At 38.7% G+C, this 18,207-nt stretch overlaps 2 protein-coding genes across 3 annotated transcripts; one reads left to right on the forward strand and one right to left on the reverse strand.

Moving 5' to 3' along the window:
- The first annotated feature begins 1,952 nt into the window (after nt 1-1,952).
- LOC103713727 (protein DEFECTIVE IN EXINE FORMATION 1-like) lies at nt 1,953-12,624 on the forward strand. Of its 2 annotated transcripts, XM_008800743.4 has the most exons (13): nt 1,953-2,307; nt 2,632-2,742; nt 3,166-3,248; nt 3,604-3,721; nt 3,788-3,948; nt 4,506-5,014; nt 5,123-5,193; nt 7,377-7,633; nt 8,433-8,614; nt 10,954-11,237; nt 11,357-11,474; nt 11,766-11,948; nt 12,052-12,624. In XM_008800743.4, exons 1-13 carry the CDS (start codon nt 2,147-2,149, stop codon nt 12,364-12,366), a joined length of 2,553 nt encoding a protein of 850 aa, XP_008798965.1. In that variant the 5' UTR covers nt 1,953-2,146; the 3' UTR covers nt 12,367-12,624. The 2 variants fall into 2 exon arrangements, with proteins under 2 accessions (XP_008798965.1, XP_008798966.1); XM_008800744.4 differs by lacking the exons at nt 1,953-2,307; nt 2,632-2,742 and having other exon boundaries at nt 3,796-3,948.
- Nucleotides 12,625-12,887: 263 nt separating this feature from the next.
- Nucleotides 12,888-17,800, reverse strand: LOC103713728. Its single transcript, XM_039132219.1, has one exon. The coding sequence runs from the start codon at nt 17,431-17,433 to the stop codon at nt 17,092-17,094; it is 342 nt and encodes a 113-aa protein (XP_038988147.1). The 5' UTR covers nt 17,434-17,800; the 3' UTR covers nt 12,888-17,091.
- Nucleotides 17,801-18,207: the final 407 nt, after the last annotated feature.

Consider the following 18,207-nt stretch of genomic DNA (forward strand, 5'->3'; position numbering starts at 1 on the left):
GGCCTCAGCTCTCCTTGGTACTCATCGATCTCAATACGCAACTAGTAGTGACCGTCCTCGGTGCAGAATCTAGTGGTGCACCACCATATCAAAATTCATCTTTAGTGCTCCAAGGGAAGCATCATGTAATGAGCATCATGTCCTCTTAGCTCGGATGAGGGATGGATTATTTATTAACTTGGGGAAGTAAAAGTTATCTCAATAGATATAGTAAATTCTAAGATCACAAAATGTAATAAGTATTTTCTTTTATGGACATTTTTATTTCCCTGACAAAATTTACATTGTGTCGCATATTGTATGGGAGTTGTATTTACATAAGCTTGCAAAATGTTGGGTATAAAGAAATAGACGCACCACCATACGAGGAACATCTCGTGGCTCTCCCTGGTCGATGGTATAGATTGGCATTTGAAAGGACTTTGATAGGTAGTAGGCTACTAAGCAACAGGGTCATTGAAGAGGGCATCATATACTCATGATGGATTGGCGAGGTGAGCAAGCAAAGGATCAGGGAGGATTGGCGGTGGAAGGCGGGTCAGAGAGATGGGCGGAGGCGGGGAGGGGCAAAAGGGCGGCAAGGGAGATGTGGGTGCAGGAGATGGATAAAGACCATATGTGTTTTTTGACTTAGATGGTTGTGCTCATGACTAATATAAGCTGCTGATGTACCAAAAAATAATTAAAAAAAGTGGCCCACTGCAACAGAAATGAGGTGGGCAAGAGGGTCGTGTGAAAAGCCAGCCATGCGGCGGGGAAAAGAAAGAGTTCGGTCACAGTCGACCGCAACACGGGGGCGAGAACGAGAGGGGGGCACCATGACGTCCATTGGGAGGCCGATAGGGTTGCATACTTGTAGTAGGAGTAGAATGGTGTGATGAAGCCTGATTTGAGTGCTCGCCACTTGGCCCATGGTCTCTTGATCACGGGTCGAGCTGTAGGATTTCCGGTTTGGGCTGCCAACCACCTACTACGGCACTTGCAACATGCAATTGAATCACGGGCTTCCAGATACATGAATGGGCTGTGCCTGGAACTCAACATGAGTTGAACTGCGAAAATTGGAAAATAATTTATATAAATAAAGTGGCATTGTGATGTATTTTTTTTAGGAAGAAAGGCAGTTTCATCTTCTATGTGAAAGCGCAATTAGTAGTCGTTTTCATATGAATTTTTTTCTCAATTGAAATCAAATTATTTGCTTGAAGCTTATTAGGAAAGAGGACAATGACATCGCTTATTGATGGCTGGGCATGGATTTAGAGCCAATAGGCTCCACAATTTGTAAAAATATCATTTAAGGATACATATACAGAAAATATGGTCCTTATGAAAATTCTAATGAACCTTGATCCAAAGGAAAGAAATAGTAATACGAAAAATATCTTACCGGCTCATGATACTGTCAGCACTTGTATCCATGGTTTTGTCTGTTGTATCTATTATTTGGACCCTTTTGAAATGAAGGTCTCTTTGAGGGCCGACGCTATTTCAATAGAAGGTGATTAGCAACTGCGATTGCATGGGGCTAGAGAGTTAGAGTTGCATACCCTGATTCAAGACATTTTAGTATTTGGCGAGAGGTTGTTTCTTTTTTTGAGATGATGCATGTTTACCGAATAGAGGTGTAATTTAGATGGTTTTTTTTGTGTCTGATTAGCCCCCTTTTTTTTTTTTCTCTTGAAAACGGGTGCTTCATATAGTGCGTTTACGAATACATCCAATAAGATCAAAATACAACAACTCGCGAAATGCCAATAACTACTTCTCCTCCTCCGACCAAATGGCATATCTCGAGTGGTGGGCCGCATAGGCAGCTACTCGATCTAATTAGTTCGGGGGACTATTCTAAACTTCTAACGCCAATATACTCAAAAGCTTTTAAGAATATTTTATTTTTTAATTTTTTTTGAATGTATTCGCTACTAAAAACGTCCGACACAGAGAGAGGACGGGAAAAAAAAAATTCCTAATATGTGAACTCAAACAAACACAGATCTTGACCCAATTGTGCTCCCAGCCGGTGACCCCGCCAGCATCTTGGGCCGTTTCCTCTTCGTGCACCCTCCGCGTCTCCTCGTCGGATCGATCGAGATCTCCAAGGTTCTCTAAACCCTAGCTCGGCTTTCTCTGGAGAGAAGGGCCGATGAGGCTCCTCGCCGGGCTTTACGTCTCCTTGCTGGTGCTTTGCGCGTCGTGGGATGCTATCTGCGGCGCCTCCGATTCGAAGCAGGACGAAGAAGCGAAGAAGACGAACAAGTTCCGGGAACGCGAAGCCAGCGATGATATGCTCGGATATCCCAACTTGTAAGATCGATACCCCACCCCCTCTCTGTCTATATATCAGCTCGTGTCAATCAAATCCATGGAGGTGCAGAGTCTAGACATTATCTGTGCTCCAAATATGGAATTTTGTCGAGCTGGTTCGGATACAGATTTTGTCCCAGTATTTAACATTACTACTTGGTTCTGGTCCTGACCAAAGAAACTTGTTTTTCCAAGTTTGTGTATATATTTTGCACTGTTTGGAATGATGCAATTTGTCATGTATGAAGTAATTGTGGTTTAATCATGCATTGTGATTCGAAGATGACTAAAAGATGGTGGTATTTTGCGGTTTCTTTCTTGTAGAGATGAAGATTCTTTGTTGAACACCAAATGTCCAAAGCATGTTGAATTGAGATGGCAGACTGAAGTTAGCTCCAGCATATATGCGACCCCCTTGATTGCTGATATTAACAGGTGAAAATTTTCGTATGCACCAATTGGGTTTTGGGTTAATTAAGAACATCGAGCAGCTACTTGAATCATCTTGGCTTTTATTTTCAGTCGATTCCTTTGTACTCATGTAAGCCAACACAACATGTTTTAACTCTATAGTGCTGTTAATGAGATGGTATAGTTGAAATGCACAAGAAGAGAGATGTGGTACTCCCACTGCATAATTTTCCTTGAGATAGTTCTCCATTATAAACATCAATTTGCTAATGTATTGTATATCATCAGAGTAATTTGGCTCATATAAGTATCTGTATCATTATCCTTGATGTCGAGCTCTGGGCAATTCTATCCTTTTCTGTTGCCAATTGAAATATGTCATGAATGTGGTTTTACTTGTCTGAAGATGTGTACTGACATGGATTGCTTCTTTTTCTATAATTTCAGCGATGGCAAGCTTGAGGTGGTGGTGCCATCATTTGTTCATTATTTGGAAGTGCTGGAAGGTTCTGATGGAGATAAACTACCAGGTGCATTTTGATGTCCCCTCTACCTTGAGTCTTCTATGAATGCTTTACATTGATAAATTACCAGGTGCAGTTTGGTAGTAATACGGAATAAAAATAATCATCAAGTATCATATGAATGTTTTTCAAGTTCAAAAACTATCTGCTGGTTGCTGGATATTCTCATCGCCACTTCCTTTTACATTTCATTTAAGTTATGATTTGATGTATACTGCTAAATTGTTAAACTTTTAAAGAAGAAATGCAATATATTTGTTGTTAGACTTTGTCATTGTTTCTTGTTTCATGTCCGACTTCTTGATTATAGGATGGCAATTGGCATTTAACATTTCTACTACCTTTTTTTTTTCTTTAAAAGGCTGGCCTGTCTTCCACCAATCAACAGTTCATTCGAGTCCTCTCTTATATGATATTGATCAGGATGGTATGAGAGAAATAGCTCTGGCTACTTACAATGGTGTTGTTAATTTTTTCAGGTAAGTAAGTCTAATCTTTTGCTTGGTGGATTTGTTCATTTGAAGCTTGATTTAATTTTTATATAGGGCCTCAGGCTATATGATGATGGACAAACTAGAGGTACCTCGTAGAAAAGTTCGTAAGAACTGGTATGTTGGCTTGCATCCAGACCCTGTGGACCGTTCTCATCCAGATGTTCATGATGATTTGCTAGTTCAAGAGGCTGCTGTTATGAATGCAATGTCTTGTAAGTCATCAACAATGTAATTCTATTTTTCTGGTTCTGATTTGACTGGTGACTGGTGAACTATTCTCACCTATATCACTATTTTGACTGCCAATCCCATAACCTAAGTTCCCACCATCTCTTTCTCACTTTCCTAGCCTGATGAAACTGTGTAATAGCAGTCTTGCATGGATCCTGATGTTGCTTTACACACACATATTTCTAATATACTCTCATAACCATCATATCATAATCGTGCACAATTTTTCTTTCTTTGTCGCATGATGTTGCCCAAAAGCTAAATACATGCAATCTGTGCTTCCATATCTGAGAAGCATATCCATAACATGTCTGTGTTGTTTCCTTTTGATAGCTTCATGTTATTGAAAAACATTATCTCAGATTTTCAGTAGTTTCAAATATCATATCTAATATCAAGTTCTGCTCCTAAAGTGTTTGTTAGATTTGGATATGCGGCAAATCACTTCATTTTAAGTCTGCCCTTCAACCTAGTGAATATTTTCATATAAAAATATGACACAAATGTTTCAGATGGTGCATGTATTGTATTTTTACAGATATGAATGGAAGCATGTCGGGTTTAAATAATTCTGTTACATCAACGGTTGGCGACACTGGCTCATTGAAGAATGTATCCAAGCCAGATGATCAAGGAAAACATGATCCTGCTCAAGCAGGTCAAGATAATGTGCTGGTGAACAACCTGCATAATAGCACTATGCGTACTGTATCACCAGGAAGTACCTTGGCAGAGAATGCAACAATCTCTCAACGGAGACTTCTTCAAGACACTGATTCAAAAGGGGCTCAAGAGGAAATTTCTGTATCTCATGCCAATGATAGCAATTTACATGCAACAACTGTGGAAAACAATGAGGTTCTGGAAGAAGGTGCTGATTCATCTTTTGATTTATTCCGGAATTCAGAAGATCTAGCTGATCAGTATGGTTATGATTATGATGATTATGTGGATGAAACCATGTGGGGAGATGAGGAATGGACAGAAGATAAACACGAGAAAATGGAAGATTATGTGAACATAGATTCGCACATCCTAAGCACTCCAGTAAGTATGACATGCTATATTGTGCACATGCTTAAGGATTTGTAATAATTTAAAAATTAGTTTATCCAGGTACGAACAATCTCACTGAAACCCTACTATTCCATCTAGGTAATTGCAGATATTGACAATGATGGCATACAAGAGATGATTGTTGCAGTGTCCTACTTTTTTGATCGCGAGTAAGACTCCCTCCCACCCCACTCTCTAGTAGTATGTTCTTTTACATGAAGCAAATGGTAAGAGAATGAGTCCTTGAGCTGATTGCAGATATATACATTGCTGTTTGTTAGATATAGTTTATTTTCTCCTCTTGTTTATGGGAATCCTTTTGAAAGTGCTCTGGTTCAGCACATGTTTCACTACTTAGCTTGGTTGAAGACTGGCCAAGTGTGCTTAATGTAGTTCTTAGATATTATAGATTATTTTGATCAGCAAAATTAACAGATCTTTGCTGGTAGGGTTAGTAATTCAGATAATTCCTATCTCTTTGGACTTGAGAAAGGAAGTTATGTTTTTTAGTCTTTTAGGTGTTTTATCTCCATCCTTTTCTACAGCAATAGGCTGTGATTCTTTTTAGATTTGTTACTATAATGTAATAAATTATGCCTTTTAAATCAACTCCCACTATCAATTATTAAGTTGAAAGCGTACATGGAACTTGTCAAATACAATCCTTTTTCCCCTTTCCAGAAAAGGATTAGTCAAAAATTCTGAAGTTAACTTTAGTCATATCATATCCAACATTCATTATCATCAGTACTTGCTGATGCTGCACCGCAGCTTTGAGTTCATATAATTTATCCTTGTTTTCTTGGCAAAATCTTTTTCAGGATATGCAGCTGCATACTGTCCCCTAACAACTAAAGCACCATCTTTATTTTTTCGTGATGAAGAGTTTACTTCCTGAGCTGTGTCTTTATAAGCCAATGCTACAGGTCCAGAATATGATGACTTGCAAAATTTTAAATTGGCGCTTTTTGATATTCATTTTCCTTCGTTACCCTTTTGGTTGATGTGTTTCATTACCTGGTCATCTAGCTAAAAATTCTCTTTAATGTCATCTGATGAATGTTGCAGATCTTATAAATCCATAAATTACTAATTTCTTACAAAATTTCAAATTTATGGCCTTCTTGGAATTTAGACAAAAGAAAATATCTTCTCCTTATTATCCAGTGGCAAATGCTTTTGCTTCAGCCACAATTTTATATACTTTTGAGATCTGATTCCTGGTTGCTCCAATTGAAATGCAACCCACCACTCTATCCACTTGTTATAGAACTGCACATTGAATTTCACCAATGCGATGTGCATCCTTGTTTTCTCCACTTAGTCATACTACTTAATTTAGTCTTTATAATGCTCCTTATGTAACTCAGCTAGACATTCTCCTTTGTTCTTGGTCATAGAAGTCATTTAAAGAAGCATCTCTCTACTTGTTAACCTGATGAAAACCCATAGTGCACCCCTTACAAGTGATCAAACAATGGTGTGAATTGCTTGTGCTGATTGCTATAGCCTACTTGACACCACTAGTACTATTAGTGAGTCACCTTTTTCAGGTGCAGTAACCTGACAATTTAAGTTGTTGATTAATGCAATTTGCAGGAATGTTCTGGTTCATAAGTTCTTGTTGCTTGCGGTGGTAGCACTTGAGAATCAAACTTGATTTTTGACACACCAGAGTTATCTATTTGTGTTAAATAGAGTTAAAGATTTACAAGAAGGAAGGAAGACTTTTTTATGAGGATAAAATCCAAGGTACTTTAGGCTAGGGATGGAAAATGCTACATTTTGAGGTTACCAGAAATATTGGCTTTGGATGGGTTTGAACTTTGAAGGAATGGAAAAGAGCATTCTAGATGTTGGAGCTATATTAAGATTGGTGCAAGTAATTCATAGAATGAATCAGGATGCAAAAACTAGAAAGGGTTACAGCAAATATGTTATAGCTTTATATGGAACACATATTGGCGAACTACGAAAGTGACTGTAATGCAATAATCGATAGACTATTCAATGACTAGTATGTCCTTGAAATTATCACCTTAGAGTTAACAAGTAAAAGTAGAAGCTGATGCAGGAAAATTTTTCCCGTTAACATATCTGCTAGGCCTTGTTCTTGCTCATGGGATTTCTTCCTGGTCTTCCATGCATCCAAAACTTCATTTGACTTCAAACTGTTGATTCTACTTGTTCATGTTTCTATTAAAGTTTTATTTCAGCGGGCAAATCACTTCTAGTGATTGGTTTAAATTTTAATTAGAGTTTCTTGTTAATAGCTCTGTTGTTTATAAACCTTGGCATCTCTCCTTAGTCCTTATTAATTTTGTAGTAATATGTTTGGCTTATAATTTGACAGGTACTATGATAACCCAGAGCATTTAACAGATTTAGGCGACATTGATATCGAAAAATATGTAGCAAGTGGCATTGTTGTTTTCAATCTTGATACAAAACAAGTCAAATGGACTGCTGATCTTGATCTGAGTATTGATACTGGAAGCTTCCGTGCATATATATATTCTTCTCCTACAGTTGTTGATTTGGATGGTGATGGATGTATGGACATACTTGTTGGCACTTCATATGGCTTGTTTTATATTTTAGATCATCATGGTGAGTTTCTAGGCATTACCACAATTTTATTTTCTTTATCTTCTATCAATCATATCTCGGCTTTGGTAGTATCACAAGTTCTTTTCCTAATTATTCTCAATAAAAAAAATTATCTACACATGGTTTCTCCAGTTATGACAAGATGTAGTCCGGTTTAGCATATAGTCCTTCAAAACTTCCAGATTAAAACATGTCATTTAGTAGTTGTTTGGATCTTTTATCCCTTGCTGTCATGTTTTGTGTTTGACAGTTTTGTCAATTGATCCACCGTTTTTGTTTTTTGTACTTATGTTAATATTGCAGCTGCAAATGATTTTATCACCTGTTGATTGGATAGCAATAGGGAATATGCAACTTTCATTTATAATTTGCAGACGTAGGTGGGGGCACAAATGAGCTGAGCTGAGCCAAGTATCAGACCGCTTGGGCTCGTCAGTATGTACAGGGGCTGCTCGAGCTTAGCTTTAGCTCAAGCCGAGCCTAACATAATTTGTTCAAGCATGGCTTGTATAAGTTCTTAGCCAATTTTTAATTGAGCCAAGTCGAGGTTCTTCTTAGTTTGCAGTCCACTAGTGCCAGGCTTGGCTTATTTATGAGCTGAATTCTGAAATTTGTTTGATCTCAGATTATTTTCTACCTTAGACAAGCTCGGACAAGCTGCTGCTGAGCTGATCCTGAGTTACCAATGGGCAGCTCAGATTGTTTGCAGCCCTACATATAATACCCTTGCAGTATGAATGAGTAATCTGAGTAAAAGCCTGCACCTTGTTGACTCATCTCTGATCTTGTTTATGTCCAGGTAAGGTGAGAGAAAAATTTCCACTTGAGATGGCTGAGATTCAGGGACCAGTGGTGGCAGCAGATATAAATGATGATGGTAAAATTGAAATAGTGACAGCTGATACGCATGGAAATGTTGCTGCATGGACCGCCCAAGGAGATGAAATTTGGGAAGTACATCTTAAGAGTCTTATACCACAGGCAAGTGCTAGTTTTTAGGATTTCTTGCATGTATATCTTTCTAAATATATGAAATTGTATGAATACTCTCGTAAAATTACTATTTGCATGTATATCCTTCTTTTTTTTTTCTTTTTTGCATAAGTACGCGTATCATCTAACGTCATTAAAAAATAAATGGCTTAAAACTAAAATGATTGAAATACCCTTATGGGTAGATATGAAAAAAAGTTATAACGACAAGTCAAAAAAAGATCGAGCCAGATTATCAATTTTTTTTTTTTAAGATCACGACTCGGTCGAGTTGGAATATTAGGTAATCATTTTGATAATACTATTCTCTATTTGATTTCGATATAATTATCATTATTGAATCTATGACATCTATATATTTTTTGTTATTTTTAAAAGATTAAAGCATATCACATTTAAATTAAATATAGATGCTTAGATTAGTAAAATATTTTTTAATGATTTGTAAATGTTGAGTTGTTTGTTTTTAAGGCGAGAATTTCGTAAAAGCAACATGATTCATTTTATAAGAGTTGATATTAATATGAGATCATGTGACATGATAATATTAATATTTTTTTGCCCCTTTTTTTATATTAAGAACAACTTAATTATCTTTACTGAATTTTGAGCATTTTTCATTGGATTTTTTTAAGTATATACCCTCCTAAATATGTATAATTGCATGAATACCCTTACAAAGTTGCTATTTGCATGCGTATCCTTATGAAGTTTTTTTTTGCGCGTCTACCTGTAAGGATATTTCAGTCATTTCAAATTTAAATCGTTTCTTTTTAAAGGCATTAGATGGTATGGGTATATATATAAAAAAAGAAAGAAAAAAGGGTATACATGCAAAATGAGTATTTTATGAGGGTATACATGCAAATAACAATTTTATGAGGGTATTCATATAATTTTGTATATTTTGGAGGGTATACTTGCAAAAAAATCCTATTTTTAATATTTTTTTAATCTAGGTATGGTATTTGGCATTTTGGTATTATAGTTCCTTGTAGTGTTTAAAAAAGAGAGAGGCAAGAAAACCTAACTAGTGTTTACAGTAGGTGAACAATTGGGTTGATTGGGCCAAAACTCACGGTGATCTGACATAATTTGGATCCACTAATTTGATTCCTGGTTGGGTTCCTGCATTTGGGTCTCTTATTTGGCTCTGCTCGCATCTAGGAAAATTGATTATTAAATGAATATGTCTCTGCTTGCTTGACCTGATTAGCCTAGCCCAGAACAACCTCCACTTACCATGAGCCAGCAAACTGGGATCTTGACCGGCAAACCACCCAGTCTGACTTGGTAAGAGAGCTGCTTGTGCATGAACCCAATCCCAAATCTGATATCCAGATCGACTCATTTGCAAATTAAGCTGAGAAAGAATTTGATTATGCATCAGTAGCGAAGAGTATGCCCCTAATTGAAAAAGAATCAGACTAGCACGATCTCCAAAGCTGAGTGACACATTAAGATTTGTTATGGTTATATAATTTAGTATCAGACTTTCATTAGAGTGCTATGTTAGCGAACCATTTATGGCATGGCTCTATGATTAAGCTCTAATTTTTGAGCAAAAGAAAATAAACTTTGGATAGCCTCTTCTGTATGATGGATTATATCAATAATTTCTCTTTTGTCTATAAAACAACTACTTTCATCTAGGTAGTGCTTCCTTCTGGCAACTGTATAAACTAATAGCTCTAAGTAAAGATCTTGGTTTGCAATATTCTACAAAAACAAATCCTACCCAACAAAAAGGCTCTAAATTATGCTTGCTGCTTCTTAACTATATGCTTATTCTAGCAAGTTTAATACCATTCTGTGTTGTGCCAGACTTGGCATATTGGCACCAATGGATGTATGAAAATCAATCTACATGCCTTTAACATTTTTTGTGGAAATTCTACCTTTTTGTTGATTTCATCTGCACATGTTGAAGCTAGAAAAAAGGTTTTTCTACGTGACATCGGTACAATACATAGGGCCTACTAACCCTTGGACTTCAGACAAAAACTGGAGTCCATGTGTGGACCCACTTCTTGGCAGGTATTTTGAGCTGCTGCTTCTTGCCCATTATGATAGATTATTTTCTTTTTAGGAGATTATGATAGATTACTTCACCCGTTTATTATTGAATTTAGGATTGCTTCAGTGTCAGCACTTTATTTGGATATCCTGTCATATTTTGTACATATGCTCTTGTACGTATGGAGGCAGACATGCACATTGGTTGAAATGACATGTTTTGTTAGGGAGATTGTTGTTGCAGTGCATATTATGCTTATATTAGCATATTAGCAGTTATGCTTGATAGTTAATTATCAAATCGATGCCAGGGTCCCACCGTAGGTGACGTTGATGGGGATGGTTATACCGATGTTGTAGTCCCAACAATCTCAGGAAATATATACGTCCTCAGCGGAAGAGATGGTTCACTAGTTCATCCCTTCCCATATCGAACACATGGGAGGGTGATGAGTCAGGTTCTTTTAGTTGATTTAAGCAGAGGCAATGAAAAGTCGAAGGGGTTGACTCTTGTTACAACTTCATTTGATGGTTATTTGTACTTGATTGATGGGGCCACATCATGTGCAGATGTCGTTGACATTGGCGAGACTTCGTATGTCATCTCCTCATCTGTCAATTATATAAGCCCTTCTGTTTTCAGGGAAGGGAAAAGCATGACTTAATAATATCCATGCAAAGCTGTGCTGATAGTTGGTTTTTTATAATATGCAGATACAGCATGGTCTTGGCTGATAATATTGATGGTGGAGATGACCTCGATCTAATCGTTAGTACCATGAATGGCAACGTTTTCTGCTTTTCCACCTCCTCACCACACCATCCTCTTAAGGTATGTCTGAGATTCTTCTTTAATCTGTGACAGAAAATCTCCATCTATTCTTGCATGTTAGACAGTGTTGTTTGTTATCACATTTAAAAAAAGTGAATATCTGTAGTGCTAGATACAAATTTGGATTGATAGATAAAATTGCTCACCTATTTAGCCTGTGCAAAGGGTCCTTCGTCCTTTCATCGTCTTGGCCTTTTTTCACTGCTGAAATTAGCCCCAGATTAAAGGTGGATCAATATTACTGGAACACATTATATTTTGGGATCTTATCTCTCTGCTGTTTCCTTTCAGGAATGGAGATCGCCAAACCAGGGTAGGAATAATGTTGCATACCAACATAATCGTGAAGGAATTTATGTCTCGCATGCATCCCGGGCTTTTCGTGATGAAGAAGGCAAACATTTCTGGGTGGAAATGGAGATTGTAGACAAATACAGAGTACCCTCCGGGTCTCAAGGACCTTATAATGTTACAGTAAGACTCCGTCCTGTCCTCAATGGCTTCCCTTTCACTTAAATCTACCATCGATTTCTTATGATGCTTTTCTCTCTTCTTCTTTTCGGTGCTGAACATCTAGACAACTTTATTAGTTCCTGGGAATTACCAAGGAGAGAGGCGCATAGCGGTCAATCAGGTCTACAAGCAACCAGGGAAGCAGCGGGTGAAGCTGCCAACAGTACCTGTTCGAACAACAGGCAGCGTGCTAGTGGAGATGGTTGACAAGAATGGACTATATTTCTCTGATGAATTTTCGCTTACATTCCATATGCATTTCTATAAGCTGCTGAAGTGGCTTGTGGTGCTGCCGATGATGGGGATGTTTGGTGTCCTTGTTATTCTACGCCCACAGGAAGGTGCACCTTTGCCATCCTTCTCACGGAATACAGATTAGCGACTTTTTTGTAGAGTTCATACCGGGAGAGAGCAATTGGAAGAAAGGTTTTGATTTTCGAATGATACAGTACTTAAAACTGATATGTTATTTAAGTTTATACAGTAAGTGTAAACTTTTCTTATTCTTGGTGCCGGCAGCTCCCTCCATCTCGGTACGCATTTTGTTGCAGAAAGTTTTTGTAATTTAGAAAGGAACGGTTGGTGTTTTATTAACTTTTTCTCTGGTGATGAGAATCAAAAGAATTTTTTCTCATAATAAATCGGGTGGATTTAATCCTCCCTTCCCAAGAAAAGGGACATCGAGGGGGGTACGAGAGATCGCATCGGTCATTTTCTGTGAAATCAGTAGGCATCATTTGGGGAAAACCCGGCAAAAATGTACTTTATGGCCCCAACGTTTCCTATGAAGACAGATCACCAACCGTAGGCGATAACCAAAAACGAGCATTAGACGGATCTAGAAATATACCTTGCAATGCTACCCTACATCTTAAGCAGTGGATTTGCTAATTTTCAATGTTGCAATGGAATTGGAGGTAGTGTACTTGTTCCCTAGGTACTAAAGTATGTACAATACAAAATGAACCTACAACTCCACAAGAGCAAGTACAGAAATGAACCCTTGGATACATGGTGGTACAAAAATGCTCCTATATGCTGATGATACGCTGATCTTTTTAAGGGCGAGAAAAGAATTCTATGCGGCATTGAAGATCATTCTGTTCAGTTTTGAAATGGTCTGGAGGCTCTCTATCAACCACCAAAAGAGCTCAATTTCAGGTATCTGTCAGTACTCCTCTGCAGGAGCAAACTGTGGTGAATGACTAAACCGTCAACTGGTGCCTCTTCTCTTAAACTATTCTACGCAGAACGAAACCTAAAAAGCTGATTGGATGGTGCTAGTGCAGAGGTTGAAACTAAATTGGCATCTTGGAGAAGCAAGAGGGAGGCTCATCTTAGTCAATTCGGCTGTCGCATCTCTCCCCACTTACTTCATGTCCATCTTCAAGGTTTCAGCATAGGTCCTAAAGAAAATCGATTGCATTAGATGGTTTTCTTTGGCAAAGCACGGCATCCACAAAAGGGTTGTCTTGCAAAGTGAATTGGCAGACAGTGTGCCTTCAAAAAGAAGAGGGTGGACTCGGTGCAAAAGACCTCAATCAATTCAACAAATCCCTTCTGGCCAAATGGGGATGGGGATACATTTGCGTGTAAATACCTCGATCAATTCAACCTATCCCTTCTGGCCTATGGGAAAAATAAATTCAATTCGCCTATCATAGGAAAGTGAAGCTTTCGGTGAGTTGGAAGCTCATTAGAGGGTGCTGGAGCCTTTGACGTGACATTGTCCTCTCTCCCAGTATTTTGGAATAGGACCCAATTCTTGATTGGAAACAGCCTGAGGCATACTGTTTTGGAAAGACAATTGGCTGACTGATGCCCCATTACAATCCATCTTTCCCTCACTATACGATCTTAGCTCAAAGAACAGATCTGTAGCTGATATCCTCTGCGAAGATCAGATTGCCTGTAAGACCCTCAGTTGATGCTCAGACTCAATTCAACCATCTTATATCTCTGTTAGCTTATGTTACTCTGAATCAGAAGGCTGATCAAGTGCAGGGGAAAGCGGATAACAAGAAAACCTTCTCTACAGCATCTCTATACTTATTTCTGAATACCAGGGGGATCAGATGCCAATTTGCAGCTTCTTTGTGGAGTCTCCAAGCGCCCTTAAAAATCAGATGTTTTCTCTGGTTATGCTGGGAAAAAAGCTGAACACAATAGAACTTATGGGGAACAAACTGAACAAAAACATGGGGTGTTGCATCTTCTGTCAGCAGAGACAGGAGATGGTGGACCATCTGCTCTCCGTTTGTCCATTCTTCTCCTCCATTTGGTCAGCAATCTGTTTTGCTCTTGGGGATTCACATCCTAGAACTTCTTTTGAACACCTCTATATCAACTGGAGAATCAGAAATTTCTCTAAATATGCACAGCCCGTGATTCTTATGCTCTTCGCGGCAATGACTTGGTCGTGCTGGAAAGAAAGGAATGTGAGGATTTTCCTTCACAAGGATTCATCTGTAGCACAGGTCGCTGCTGTGGGACCGCGATATTTCAATGACTGGTCGCTTATTATGACTGAGCCCAAGCTTCTTTCCTCCTTTGGTAGAATGTGGAGTACAGTGAGGAAAGTGCCTTATGTGTTGTCAGCTGATTAACCAATGGACTTCAAGTTGAATAATTACTTCCTCCGACTGAATTGGTTTATCTTCTTGCAATCTGGCAGCATTGGTTCCCATCTGCCCTTGCCAGCATTACTGAGAGACCTTTCTTTTTGAGTGAATCGCTGCCGGCTGAATCTTTTTCCATTGCTTCTTACTGGCTGAGAACTAATATTGACCCTTCACTGTTAAACTCCTCTGTCTCACAGATCTTGGATTTTGTTCTAGCCTGTAACTTGAAAAGGCAGCTTTTGTCCTACTGATACATCTTACCCCCTGTAACTGACCCTCTTCAATGTAATTTTTCTTTGGTTCCTCCTAATAAGAGATGGGTGGCTCCCTCTTTCAGCCTCCCTTTTTCATCAAAAAAAAGAGAAAGAAAATGGAAACAGTTGATATATTGTAAACAAAGCTAAAAATCTATCTGCCCTTATACTTTCTCGTCATACTGGGCAGGGGGGGGGGGGGGGTGTGGCACAAGTGACAACCAAACATTAGCTAACAAAAGAAACTAATTTAAAGTACAATAGGTAACCACCGACTATCCACCACCTACTGCAGTGCTTAGATGATGACTGGTGATGAAAACACTTGCATACGAAATAAGAGATTCACAGGAGCTTGATACTTAAAAAGTTCTATCAATAAGAATCTTTATTAAGCTATAGCCATAAAAGAATCCAACCAAAGTGTTTGCATACTGCTGCGACATAATTAGAAGTGCTGCTGCAATTGCTGTTTCTTAAGTTTTCAATTTATGTGCAAGAATCGTTAACCCAGGACCTATCACAACTCCTGTGATTAAAGATTTAACAGGGACATTCTTAAAATCTAAAGCTACACAAACATCTAGTAATCTAAAAATTCCATTTGAAACTATCAACATAAGCCTCTATCCAGCATATGCCATATTGGTATATCCTCCTTTTATTTTAACACACTGTAATAACTAACAACAAATTTACTGAAATGATTTATCTACCAAACTTACAAGAACTATGACCTGAAATCAGCTCACAGTTTAATATTAAAAACACAAGTCTTAATTTCAAGCTCGAATATATGTAAAGACATAAAACAACAGTAAGCAACATATACTTGTATTTCATACTTAGATTACTTATCAGCTATATTTCTTCGAGAAATTCTTAATGAAATTTGAGAGCTTAAAAAGAAAAAAAACAAAGGGATGCTGATTAACATATAAAAATAAGATATATCAAATGGCTTCAAGCAGAATTTTTTTCCCAAAAATATAGGCAAGGAAAGACAACCCACACAATCATAGTTTTTCTTAATATCCATGTCAAAAATAAAGCCTTTAAAGTTGATCTTTCCCTAAGAATTACATTCATTAACTGAAAGAGTCACATTTGATATTCTCTTATATTTAACACAAGCTGCTTGTGCATGAGAAGACTCCATCGATAACCATACTTATGTAACAAAATAGCAATTTCAGAACATCATAAATGCTCGAAATAAGGAGCCAAAGTCTAAAGTCTTGACTCTCTATCTCGCTTCATTGATATAGAGTAACCAAATTAAATCTGTCGTCTCACTTACCCGATCTTTACTAGAGAACACTTGAACAACAAGAATAAGATCACCTGAGAAAAACTTTTAAGGAAAGCTATATTAAAAGCAAGATCACCTGAGTAGTAAACAGCTCTCCACAAAGCTAATCAATGTCAAGATCCATTATAAGACATCCTTTTCAAGCCAAAGTAAGCTAAGAAAATTTCATATCATCAAGAAAAGTTCTACTCAAAGACCAATGCATACAAACTATGATGCTGTCAACAATCCACCTTCCATATTAATAAAATCTTATTTGGCATTAATCTGTCTGTTAGCCATAGCATGAAAGAAATGATGTCTGTATATTTTCCCCATACATGTTCTGCTCTGTCCTTTGGAATCAATTTATCTGTTTGATAATTTAGTTCCCCATTATACTATATTTCTGTAATAAAGAATCGTTTATTCTGTCTTATGTCATCGTCAAGATCTCTTCCTCCAATCAGTCAATCTTTGCAATTCGACAATAGAGTGGAAGACAACCCAGATACTGTAAGAAAGAACTGAACAGGATCCAGAAACAATTGCAAGCAAGGTTGCTACAGAGACTCCACACTCATCCAAGACCTTTTCCTTGTTTTTTTAATCAAATCTGGTCCTTTTATTTTCCTTGAAAAGAAAGGGGAAGAGCACTTAAATTCATTCCAGAGTTAAAGGGGTCAAAGGCACGTGCTATTGGGAGAATAGCGGGCGAAGTCCGATTATTAAGATCTAAACTAGAACGATGAAAAAGCAGCGAAGAAAAAAAAAAACTTTTACGCGAGAGATTTATGCAGAAGATCCATTCATCAGATATCACCATCGCATAAAATTAATCGGTAAAGCCAGATAGAATAATAATTACAGGTGGAAGATCGGGTCGCAGCGATTTAAGCGCAAATAATTGCCGAGAAGGGAAGAAAAGGAGGAGGCGATCAGAAGGCCTGCAGGACGGGCCTCTTGCCGAGGCGCTTGATCTCGCGGTCCATCCGGCCGGTGAGCATGAGGCCGAACATCTTGAGGTCGCAGAGGAGGGACCAGAGAGGGTGGGAGAAGGTGGCGGGGGCGTTGCGCTCCACGAAGGCGTGACTGTACCAGGCGAGGCCGTAACCAAAGAAAGGGGCGAGGAGGAGGAGCCACAGGTTGAGGAGGAGGAGGGAGAAGAGGAGGCAGAGGAGTGCGGAGAGGGTGCCGAAGAAGTGCCACCGCCGGGTCGACGCCTTGGAGTGCTGGCTCACATAATACGCCCAGAACTCCTCCAGGCTCCGGAAATTCATGTCCTTCTTTCCCCTCTTTTCTCGCTTTTGCTCTTTCCTATTTGTTTTAACCCTAGAAGATCCACAGCCTTTAGACCACCGATTTCCTCCTGTAAGCCTTATCCGGTGCGACGAACTTGGGACCTTCCAAGTTCACACTTGGAGTGGTAGGTAAACCAGGCATCGTTTGACTGCTGCCGCGGTGGCGGACGGGAGCATTATTTTACCGTGGCGGAATAGGCAGGAAGGACCCCGAAAGCCTCTTTTCAGCAAGGTCGCGAAAAGCGCGGCAGAGCCAGCGCGTTTGCCAATTTGCCACTTCTCTCGGGAGCATTCGCCCGGGCTTTTGCTTGGAGTGCTCCCGCCCAGGGCAACCACCGTGGTGCCAAAATCATTTTGAGTGGCCAATGTTTGCTCGCAAAACCATCTGAGTTTTAGCTAAAGCTCGGGCACTGATATGCGTCATTATGTTCCATATTCTACAGAGGTTTTGCATTAGGGCGAACCATATTCATTATTTGCGAGTAGAGTTGATCATAAGCCAGGCCCCGAGCCTATTCAATTTTATTCGGACTTCCAGCAAGCCTATATAAAATTTAACATTTTTTATACTCAAGCAGCCCGGTCTATGATCAGTTTTATTTGCAAGTATACAACTTGGTTTCATACATTCAAGGTGAATGCCAGATTGAAAGACAACATCTGCAGCAGTGATCAACCTTGTAACAAAGACCAGAAACATGTTCTGGCTTGCCTGTTAGCACTATTGAAGAGCAGTGTAAGTTTCTTGTGCAA

The sequence above is a fragment of the Phoenix dactylifera genome, chromosome 12 (assembly GCF_009389715.1).
Source record: "Phoenix dactylifera cultivar Barhee BC4 chromosome 12, palm_55x_up_171113_PBpolish2nd_filt_p, whole genome shotgun sequence".
Lineage (NCBI taxonomy): Eukaryota > Viridiplantae > Streptophyta > Magnoliopsida > Arecales > Arecaceae > Phoenix > Phoenix dactylifera.

Excerpts from the sequence above, each read along its gene's own strand:
- LOC103713728 (XM_039132219.1), bottom strand. The coding sequence starts at position 17,433 with ATGAATTTCCGGAGCCTGGAGGAGTTCTGGGCGTATTATGTGAGCCAG.
- LOC103713727 (XM_008800743.4), top strand. The coding sequence starts at position 2,147 with ATGAGGCTCCTCGCCGGGCTTTACGTCTCCTTGCTGGTGCTTTGCGCG. Across the intron at positions 3,949-4,505 it reads TGTTATGAATGCAATGTCTT|ATATGAATGGAAGCATGTCG; the intron begins GTAAGTCATCAA and ends GTATTTTTACAG. Across the intron at positions 11,949-12,051 it reads AAGGACCTTATAATGTTACA|ACAACTTTATTAGTTCCTGG; the intron begins GTAAGACTCCGT and ends CTGAACATCTAG.